Source organism: Cordyceps javanica, chromosome 4 (assembly GCF_051103115.1).
Source record: "Cordyceps javanica chromosome 4, complete sequence".
Classification (NCBI taxonomy): Eukaryota; Fungi; Ascomycota; class Sordariomycetes; order Hypocreales; family Cordycipitaceae; genus Cordyceps; species Cordyceps javanica.
The window spans coordinates 1,789,838-1,800,784 of record NC_139298.1 but is presented as its reverse complement, the minus strand read 5'-3'; the positions used below and the strand labels follow the sequence as shown (position 1 = coordinate 1,800,784).

Here is a 10,947-nt window from a genome sequence, read left to right as displayed (position 1 = left end):
ATGCACCGGCCGAAAGCTGTCCTGATCGTTGCTGGCGGTTGGCACGTCCCCGTTCACTACCGAAAGCTCATGGCAGCACTCGAGTCCCGCCAGATACGCACCATCTGCGAGACGCTCCCCACGAATAACAATGCTGTGCCACCCAACGCGACGTTGTACGATGACATCAACTTTATCAAGTCCATCGTTGCCAAAGAGGTGGCGGTGGGCACTCATCTCACCGTTGTTGCACATTCGTGGGGCGGCATCGTCTCCAGCGCTGCTCTCGCCGACTTTGCCGTCCCTCGTGGTTCCGCGACGGGCGGAGTCACGGATCTCGTCTTCATCAGCGCCTTCATACCCAAGGAGGGCGAGTCCCTGGTCAGCATCCTTGGCGGCTCTCTCCCGCCGGACATCGTGACACAGGGCGACATCCTCTCTTGGCGCGATCCCATCGGCCGATTCTATCACGACCTCAGCCCTCAGGAAGCTTTGTGGGCTGAGTCGTTGCTTGTGGCCCACGGCACAGTAGTTCAGTATACGCCGGTCGACGTACAGAAGGTAGCGTGGCGCACCACACCGTTGACGTACGTACTCTGTGAAGATGACCACGCACTACCACTCGATATGCAGGATATGATGGTGGGACGAGTTGAAAGCGATGGCATCCCAGTCAAATGCTTCAATATCCCATCTTCGCACAGTCCATTCCTCAGCATGCCAGAGAGAGTGGCTGACATTGTGGAGGAAGTTATGAACCAGGCGTCTCAGTAGCTTAACAAGTATCTGTGTTGCCTTTATTCACAAAGGGGCTCAAATCGGTGCTCTGTACTACTGATAGATCCTTGCAGTGGTGGCACGCTATCATTTCGATGTTGTTGATGTGGTTGATGTTGTTGATGCTGTTGGTGTGTTGATGTGTTGATGTGTTGATGTTGTTGATGTTGTCTCAAATTGTTACTGTATCGGTTCCATTAACCAAATCATTTAGCTAAACTGTGTGAGAGAAACTGATCTTTTGGACTGTTACATCTGTGCCAATTTTCCGAAACGTGTCATTCAGTGTGGGATAGTAGATGCACTAGACAGCATTGTTGGAAATACACCTTGGCTCGGCTTGCAAGCTGCTTCCATCTAGAATCCTATCTTTGTTCTAAGTTGTTGTTTCAGTGAATCGAATCGCATCTCAATACTCTGCAAGTTCCCGGATGGGACGTAATCATCGTTCTGCAGTGCCGTCACTGCTGCCTCACGAAGTTGAAAGCCGTCACCACCAAGCTGACACTCGACCGACTTCACTGCTGTGCATAGCGTGTGCATCTCTGCATAGATACGATGCAACTCTAGAATTGATGCAATGCATGGAAGCTTACCTAGCCCCAGTCCAAGATCCGGGAGAGACAGTAGCCCACTTCGGTGTTCGCTTAGTAGGTCGGGCCACAACGTAGCATGGTCCAAGAGCTGGCTATGGTCCGTCACAGTTGGTATGTCATCGATTCGATTTTGAACATGATCTAAGACAACGCTGTAGAGCCGCATCAACCAGATGTGCCCACAGAGGAGAAGGAGAACTGCCGGTGTGTCGGCCTTGGTCCCATAATGAGAGGTTGGTCCAATCTGGTAGTTGAGCTGATTCTCCCGGAGGGCTTCCTCACTTTTTCCAAAGATTGCGCTGGCCACTTCACGTATTTCTCTCGCCATCAGCACAATATTCCAGATGGGATAGTCGTCGAGGCTCGCGGCGCCCTCGTTGCGCCAGAATCCGTTTTCGAACTTTGAAAGCTCTTGTTTGATCTTGGGCAATAAACGCAGGAGCTGAGAAGTAGCACGGCTACTATAGCCAAACTTTTGTTCGATGCCATGCGCCGTGTTCCATTGCTGAGTTGAGTTATTTCGGTTCGAGGCGCTCAGTATAGGGTCCCCGGCCTTTGCTGGTTCCGAAGGGAAAACGTCTTCACCTGGGAAGGCGGGGATATTCTGATGGTACGAAGCTGTGATGGGTGATTGAGCTCCCGAGAACCTCTTGTCGGCTGCAAAATCTGGTGTTCCCAACAGTGTGGCGAGATCACAGCCCCCTTCGTCAAAGGGGGGTGCGGTCGATGCTGCTGACGCCAGGTCAACTTCTTCTCCGGCACTCTCCAGGCTATGCGTGGCGAATGGGTCGTCTGTAGGAGTTATGTGGCCAAAGAAAAAGCTCATTGGAGAAGGTGCTGCTATCGCTGCGAATGACTTGGCACCTGACGGGCAATTGTCGTGGCTTTCCGCTGGAGCTATTGACTCCTGTGGCCTGCCATCGGTATCATCAAGCTCATCTAATGGAAAGGTCGTCTCCACGCCGGAGGTACAGCCTGAGTCTCTTCGACGCTTGGCACGGACTCGTCTTCCGAATATACAAGCTATCCGTGCCTTGTTGCAACGCTCGCAGGACTCTGAGAGGGCAGTGACACGGCGGCACTTGAGCTTCAGTGACCGACAGCGGTCACATGCCCCACGCATGGAGAGCTGCGGCCATTGGTCGCCTTCCGAGATCGGGCACATATTCGCCATAGGCATCGTACGTTTTGATATGGTGTTGCAATCCAACACTCGGGGGCCGGCGATTGATCGTCCAACGATGTTGAGAATATCCCACGATGTGACCTAGCGGCAAATCACGGTATTCTATGCAGCCTTCAGACGTAGCAATAAAAGGCCTTGGACTCTGTAGCAATACACGGGGGACTCGACGTGGGACAAAGTACAATAGATCGCAGATATACAAAGTCAACATTAGTCAACTTACTATACTTGCTTTCTTTCAGCTCATAGACTGCGTCAGCTATTCAAAGTGCCATTTAGACGCATTGTGGGGGGGACGGCAGAATAAGGCTGGGGTAAACGGCTCGCCTCTTGTAAGTCTCTGATTCAATAGGGCCGCGCGACTAGTCTAAAAGGTATAAACGGGCTCTCTAGTCTACAAAGGTTGAGGCTCACTTGAATCCGAGGACAAAAGTATCAGCCAAAAGATAATCACGCAATATAGAAGGGGAGGTCGAGGCCTATCAGAATTTCAGCCACTAGTTGTCTTCTGCCACGACGGGGAAACGATCCTTCAAGCAGCGATCAGATGTCTAACAACCTGATTTCCTGTTATACAGCATTGCGAGCACCGTCTCTCGGCTCATAAACTCGAAGGTCATGTTAGCACACTTGAGTCTTGGATAGACCACTCATTTCGCCAAAAGCTAACGCTGGAAGAGACAGTGCAGAGCACAACACCCAACATTCTCCGCAGCCAGATACCTTCTACTTGCGGTGCCAGAGGATACTGTTCGTAAAATCAGCCTCGTACGTCTTTTCTAGGCATCCTTAGAGTAGACAACTCATCGTCGCCGACTTCAACTCCAGATTTTCAACATCCATAAGAATGAACGATCGCGGACGCCACGTGTACCAGTTCATAATCGTAGGTTTCCGCCATACACTTGCATTGTTCACCAATATAAGTCAAAGGCTCTAGTTCATCAGCACTTTAATTCGTGAAACTTGTCAGGCACAAGTCGGAGTTCTTCGGAGACATACGCGACCGCTGCAAATCCTATCCGCCACCATGAGCCGCAATTCGACCCCAACAACCCCGGTTGCTTCGCGGTACTTTTAGTAAGGAGAATCCTTTGGTAACTATACAGTCGAATGAGTAGTTGGTCCAGAACTGCACCCAGCGATACTCTTTGAGCCCCCCCCCCCCGGAAATTGTTACTGGGGACGCATCGTGGAATATTTGCCAACGCCCTCAAAGACCGCCAGCTCACAAAGCAGGAGGGTCCGCCTGGGCCCGAATATAGCACGTCCAATTACGATTGAAGTTACTTGGAGGCGCAGACCCCCTTGCGAAGGCGGCTTACATGCATGTGCATTGCGAACCTACAAATCGAGCCGGGAGTTGCCCGTAAAGCCTTGCTGTAACCTTTCGGGCTGCTAACCCAAACAATGTGGATCGGGAAATTTAGAGGCGGAACTTGCACGCCAATAAGCATTTGAAAGCATAGCCTGACAGACTACGCATCGGAAAGTTTTTGTTAAACCCTGATTCTATACGAGTTAATGCGATGTCGAACGTGAGTGGCGCATTTTCGGCAATTCTCAGCTCCCATAATCCAGGCCCCGCAAGGCAGAACAGCATATTCATGCTTCATATGCCCTGTACATCATGCTTTCAATTGGGATAGTTGAAATCTGTGCTTACCTGAAGGCAGGGTGTGATTGAAAGTGCACATCGCAACGCACATGACATCGATGGTGGTTTTCCATCCGCAATCCGTAATTATGGATAGTGAATCTCTAGCTTAAACTATCATCATTGATGGCGAGAACAGTCAGTCCATTTTATTCTTTGAGACTGCAATTCCTCAAATCACGAACGGCATGATCCGGGTCCGCAACGGGGCCATTGCCGCGAGCCATGCCGGCACGGAGATGGTCAGCACGTGTGTTTCGCGATTTGTGCTTGGAGAGCCAACTCTACCGTAGTCGTCCTTTGAGTGATATAAGATAATATCAACACGAGTGAATACAGCAGCCAATACCTTTGATACATACCAGCGGCTGGTCAATTCAATTTTGCTTCGGTTTGCCTCCGAAACAAGTTTTCCGCTCTCTTCATATTTACGACGCCGCCATACTGATTGCGAGACTTGGTCGCCTTCATGTCATCTATCGGTTAGGCTTTGGCCGGAATGGGCAATTTTCAAGGCCTCGCGAGCAAAGCCGGTATCCCAAGCCGCTTCAATGAGAAGTAGTATCATCCACAGGATAGTGTATCGCACCGTTGATCCTGCCAGAATTGGGTTCAAACTTGGTACGCAAGAATGGATGATGATACCTCAGGCCATATGTTGTCCACGAGCTACAGATCCGAACACTGGTACCAAACCCTAAAATTGTGTCTTAAAGGGGGCCAGCAAAAGCCGGCATTATCAATAACAAGCCTAAATGGACGTGGCCTTGCTACAGCATTTTCTGAATGTGACTCGCGAGCCCTGCAGCTTGTCTGGGTTGTACACCAGGGCTTCAGCAATAAGTCAGATCGTTTTATACTATGAGTATTTTCTGTGTTTTGGAGACCTATAATAAAAGCTTGAGCGAGGCATCACACATTACGATACATGTCGCAAGAGCGCGTGTTTGAGCGGCCGATTTGTACATATGTCAACGCGTGAGAACCGAAATTCATCATTGCCCACCAGGGTTTCGCTTGTATAAAAAACTTACAAAGTCGTCTTTTGAGGAGAGTGCCAGGTTCAAGGGGTGAGCTGATTGCAGAAACCCAGAATTCCCGAATAACTGCGCGCGTTACGTTGAATAGGGAGACGCGCCAACAACAACCTAGCTTTTTCCCAAAGGCTATTAAAAGATGTTAGATATTCTAAGGAAATATGATAAACTAATCTATAAGGTTAAGCTATAACTAATAATATACTAAATGTATATTTACCAATAATGAGTTTATATTATAAGTTAAATAAGACTGAAGTGTTACTAGGATGTAGCTATAGCCTGGGGAGCCCTAGCTGTCAGCACCGCGGTGGTAGATTCTAGAGACAACATGATTTTTACATTTGCAACACAACGCTCGCATCTCGAACAACCTCTGGCGACTGGCCATTCGAGCTCTATGTTGCTTGGTCCGCAAATTACGATCTGGTTGCCAAACACCAGGCTAAACAGCCACAAAAGCGATGGCCTTTAATGTTCAACATTCATCACAACCCGTGGCAGTGGACAGCGCAATCGACCGTGTCGTCCCGCCCTGGGTGCATTTCGCTGCTGGCGCGTAAGCCTACTACGAGCAGCCAAGGTTGTGCTGTTTCGCACCCGCAGCTGATGTCCTCTTGCTAGGTCTGGCGGTCTGATCACCGCAATCGTCACCTCTCCGCTTGACGTGCTGAGGACTCGCATGCAGTCAGATCTTTACCTGAGCGCGTCCCGATTGCGGGCCACGTCAACCATGCCGTTGGCATTCCGTCTTGCCAGCAGCCCGCTCCGGCACATCTGCGAGACCTTTGAGACGATTGGCGCGATACACCGGACCGAGGGCTGGCGCAACTTGTTCCGTGGGCTGCTTCCCCAGCCTCGTCGGCGTGGTGCCCGCCCAGGCCATCAAGTTTTACGCCTACGGCAACTGCAAACGCCTAGGTGCGCAGCTTCTTGGCCGCGCCGAGAGTGACACCCCTGGTGCACGCGCAAGCCGCCGTCGCTGCCGGCATCGCCACAGCCACGGCTACAAACCCCATATGGCTGGTCAAGACGCGGCTGCAGCTCGACAAGAAGCAGTCTCGACTGTACAGCGGGGTGTTGGACTGTGTGTAGCAGGTCTTCAAGAACGAAGGTATCAGAGGCTTTTTACAGAGGCTTGAGTGCGAGCTATCTGGGCACGCTGGAGACTGTGGTGCACTTGGTCCTTTATGAGCGTCTCAAGACGCTGTTTCGCAAAGGGGGCGCCAGCGCCTCTGGAGCAGCGTCTTCCCGTCACAGCGAGCTGTCGCACTGGGCCAGCACGGCGGCGGCGGCGGGCTGCGCCAAGGTGGCCGCGGTCCTCATTACATATCCTCACGAGGTAAGCACAAGGCCGACGGGAAGAATGCGGATAGTCTCGAAGGGGCTTGTTGACCGAATGCGTGTGCACGAATAGGTGTTTCGCACGCGACTGCGTCAAGCTCCAGCAGAGAGCCTGGGCCGGGTGCAACAAACGAGCCTCGTCCAGTGCTGCCGGACAACATGGGTGCGTGAGGGCTGGCGCGGGTTTTACGCCGGCCTGACGCCGCATCTGATACGATCCGTCCCCTCAGCCATCATTACATTCGGAGTATACGAGTTTGTGCTAAGAACAGCTGGGGTGCGTTCGTGACGGTAAATGCCGCCCTCGGGAAATACATGTGTGTCGATTGAGGCAACTAGCATTTTATATTTGTCCTATGATCATATTTGTATAATAGTTGGTTTCGTGTATTAAATAAATAGAAAAGTTTAGGCGAAATGACGGAACTCGATACCTAGCCTACATCTTTTTAATTTATATATATAATCAAGTATAGCTATCTATATTAGTATGCTCAAGCCTCATTTAACGTGATAACTCTAAAATGGTATAAGCTAGTAGACTCGAATATCCAGATTCTACATCTTTATGCCCAGATGCTGAGTTGTCTCAGTATCTGGGCATTAAATGCGGGTTCTCTTTCGTGATCTAAAGAACATATTGGCCCAAGTACTTGTAAAAGGAAACCCTTCAAAACAATGCAGTGGCACTCCAAAGACAACAGTACGTACACTTGCATTGTCCAACGGCTGATACAACTTTGCGTCTCGGTACAAACATGGTTGCCGCTTCGACGTCCGCGAAACAAGACGCATATGGACCCAGAGCTACGATAGCATGGCCCTTATGAGGTAAGTCATTTCCGTTCTCTATCCCAGATGAAATTTTCAGGTGGGAGCTGCCTCGATTACGACACGAGAAGCCGAACATCTGAGGCCAATGCAGATCAGCAACAGTCCCTCCCTCTCCACCTAATTAGCCATCATCAAGGAGTTGTTGGCATCATCGCCCCGCTCGGGAGAGGACGCCACGGCAAAGGCGGGAATCGACTGGAGACTGAAAGTATGCGTCGTGACTCGTCAGTAGTTAGTTACCAGGTCCCAGTCGTGCTATGGCGAGAAGCGCGCCCAACAAGGTACCTCGGGCCATCAACTGAAGAACGAGCGGGAGGCACCCGCCATGGCTGTACCAGTATGCCAGTTACCAGTACAAACACCGATGGACCGAACGTTTCCCCATGACGCATTGATCCCTCAAACTACCAATGTCCTCCCTTGCATTAACCGATGTGGTGAAGCATTCATTGTGGGTTCCCCTTCTGTCATTGGCGGCATTAACCATGGCCGTAAGCACCGGCAAGTGGGGGATTTATCCTAGCCTACGTCCAAGGTTTTGGGGTCATGTTGCGGCCACCCAGATGCTGCCTTTCGTTCTTTGCTGCCTTAATGGGAATCTGCTTACTGGGTACTTATTAGGGTGGCATGCATCTGTTCGAGTTGTGACTTGCATGTCGCCGGTCAAGCGGAGAGCAAGCTTGACGATGTTGCTACACAGATCGTCGGATTGCAAATTTCGAGTACGGCACAGTGTACGAATGAATGACCCGACAACAGTAACTTTTCTTTTGCATTTGATTGACTTGCTCTGGAAGAAAAATCCCACGAATGGCACGAATCTAGCATCAAACGTGAAGCCGGGACCCCGGTTCGATGAGCGCTCGAGAGTCGACCCGCCCTGTCAGCGTCGCATCTGGAGGTGGGTTTGGAGCGCCGCCTCTCTCTCTCTCTCGATATAGTGCACAAGATGGGGGCAGCAGCCATGGCAACATGGGTAGGCAAGTGCCGATCTTGAAGGCTATTGGGGCCTCGCTTTTACTGTACGTATATGGATAGGACTCAAAATGGATCCAAGCTTGCGTGCTGTCTGTTAGCGTTGAGAATGCAACGAACAACGGCTTTTGGCTCGAGAGAATAAATAGATGTAAAAGTCTCCCATCTTTTTGACGTCTGTTTCTCATCGACCAAGTTCTTTGCACGGGAACCCAAGACGACCAAGACCCCCCCCCCCCCCAAAAAAAATGAGATCCGCCATTACCACCGTCGTCGCCGCCGCGTTGGCCGGCTTCGCCTCGGCCTGCTCTACTCCTGGCAACTACATTGTCACCTTCTACGGCTATCCCGACAACGACCCTCCCGGCCCCGCCATCTCCGGCAACTGCGGTCGCGGCAACCGTGCCGGTGGTACGTGTCACATAAGCCTCGCCCGGCCGACTGCTTTCACGATTTGCTAACAGGCCCCCATTCAGGCAAGGGTACCTATGATGACCCCGTCACCATTGCCACCGCCCCCGGTGAGCTGAACCAGTGCGAGATTGTCTACCTGCCTTTCCTCACCAAGTACGGTCGTGTTGAGGACTACTGCGCTCAGTGCGGTGAGTATTTTCCCTTCCCTCAAACTTCTCCCGGAGAAGCCGCCCCAGACGCTGACTGACATGGTTCAAGATTCCGACTGGAAGCGCGGCCAGCCTCACATTGACATCTGGACGGGTTCTTCCAGCCAGAACGGCGGCCAGGCCCAGATCAACTGCGAGAACCGCCTCACTCCCGGCGGCCGCTACTCGATCGTCCGCAACCCTCCCAAGAACTATGGCGTCAACAGTAAGTCTTGCCCTCGTCACGGATCGGTGTGTCAGGTCCAAAGTGCTAAAAGTGAACTTTAGCTGCGCCCCTGTTCTCTCCCCCCAACACTTGCAACACCGGCAACGTCTATCCCAACAACCCTGCTCACTGCTGAGCGGCGACACGTACATAGAGACTCGTCTCAGCATGATGTAGTACATGCAGACGTTTTATACGTAGTCTTTGCGCATGATAATATATACAGACCATTATAGAAACTTGTCCATAACGAAAGCTCTCTTCTGTGCATGGATCTATTGTCTTTGAAACAAGTACAGCTCTATCGACTCTTGTTCATTCCCCCGGACCGGTAGATTCAGTACTTGGCTGTCTTCAATAGACCACTGCTTGTTTGCCATCAGGTCAAAAAAGGCTCGCTCAGATGCATGCCGCGGTTTTGTAGCTAGAAAAACCTTTGTCCTCATCGCTCTGCTCTCTGCTCTCTGCTCACTCAAGCACTCGATAGCACTTATGGTCTCTACCAGTGCCGGGAGCATGTCGACATTGTAAGTGCAGTCACTTATGATGATGAGATCCCAATGGCGAGAGGCAACCTCGTGGCCGAATATCCCCTCCTTTCCATCCTCCCAATCGAGATTCTCGTATATCAAGGAGACATCATGATCTGATGTGTTGGAGGATGATTGCCGCAGGTTTGACCTTGCCCGCTCCTCAGCCTCTTCCAAGTCCGTCATCATGATTGTACATTTCTCCAGGCCCTCTTTTCTCATTTCTGGGAATATCGTTGCCAGTCCAATGCCTAGTATCCCGACGCCACATCCAAGTTCAAGGATGTTTAATGAGCTTTTGGAGGAGAGAACAGCTTTCATAGATCCGGGAAGCGATTGTTGGCTGCATTCGAGGCCCGGGCATAGATAAGCACCAGCGATGGAACACATTGCGAGCAAACCAGCGTCCCAAATGTGCCGTGCTATGCTTTCGCCGATTTCTTCTTCGAGTTCAAGGTGATACCTGGAAGCGCCGGCGTCGTCCAGCAATATTCTACGTGTTGACACGTCTGTCCGCTCATTTGAGCTGCTCAGCGCGGCCCAGACCGGCATGATTTGGCCGCAGCTTTCGTCTCTCTCAGAACTCGAAAGGATAACTTGTGCGCCATCTGCGGATATGTCTTTGCCTGCGGTCACACAAATATCGACCCTGGTTCCCGAAGCCAGGGCGGCTTGCAGTGGTCTGGGGACTGCAATCTTTTGTTTCGCCACGCGCATACCAGATTTCCACACAGCCTGGCCTTTTTTGGTCAATTTCAGCCTCGAAGCATCAGGAGAGTCCTTTATTTCTGCCACTATATGCAGATCAATTGGCGCATCCGGGTGGAGAAATGAGTCTCCGAGATCAGTCGTAATGGTGAAAACCAGCTCCAGATGGAGCCCAGCCTGTCGAATGACCTTGGGCGGCCGAAGAAACCGAACGTAGTGCATGACGTGTAATTTGAAGGGGAAATACAATGTTCAAATCAGCCATCAATGGGCACCCTTGTGCTACCCTTGAACCATTTCTGACAGATTGACATGTTCCAATTAGCGAACGAAAAAACCTCCGTACTTATTGTGAACGGAAGTTTTTCATTGCATGAAATCGCTTAGTCATCCTCGCAGAAGAGTAGGCAGACCAAGAGAGCTCTTAAAATATTGAAATCTCGATTTGCATTCAATGATATGATTTGATTACTTGTTAATACTACACGTGTCTCGC

At 51.1% G+C, this 10,947-nt stretch overlaps 4 protein-coding genes across 4 annotated transcripts; 3 read left to right on the top strand and 1 right to left on the bottom strand.

Annotated features, from left to right (window-relative positions):
• V2A60_006437 (alpha/beta hydrolase) lies at positions 1-753 on the top strand (the record flags this gene model as incomplete). The annotated part of the gene is made up of 1 exon (XM_083257731.1): positions 1-753. One exon carries the CDS (start codon positions 1-3, stop codon positions 751-753), a length of 753 nt encoding a protein of 250 aa, XP_083113857.1.
• Positions 754-1,113: 360 nt separating this feature from the next.
• V2A60_006436 (uncharacterized protein) lies at positions 1,114-2,178 on the bottom strand (the record flags this gene model as incomplete). The annotated part of the gene is made up of 2 exons (XM_083257730.1): positions 1,114-1,277; positions 1,353-2,178. The coding sequence occupies 2 exons, from the start codon at positions 2,176-2,178 to the stop codon at positions 1,114-1,116; spliced, it is 990 nt and encodes a 329-aa protein (XP_083113856.1).
• Positions 2,179-5,696: 3,518 nt separating this feature from the next.
• On the top strand, positions 5,697-6,865 carry V2A60_006435 (uncharacterized protein; the record flags this gene model as incomplete). The annotated part of the gene is made up of 5 exons (XM_083257729.1): positions 5,697-5,791; positions 5,857-6,066; positions 6,162-6,299; positions 6,376-6,574; positions 6,650-6,865. 5 exons carry the CDS (start codon positions 5,697-5,699, stop codon positions 6,863-6,865), a joined length of 858 nt encoding a protein of 285 aa, XP_083113855.1.
• Positions 6,866-8,633: 1,768 nt separating this feature from the next.
• Positions 8,634-9,390, top strand: V2A60_006434 (uncharacterized protein; the record flags this gene model as incomplete). Its single annotated transcript, XM_083257728.1, has 4 exons — positions 8,634-8,796; positions 8,862-8,987; positions 9,058-9,213; positions 9,368-9,390. The coding sequence occupies 4 exons, from the start codon at positions 8,634-8,636 to the stop codon at positions 9,388-9,390; spliced, it is 468 nt and encodes a 155-aa protein (XP_083113854.1).
• Positions 9,391-10,947: the final 1,557 nt, after the last annotated feature.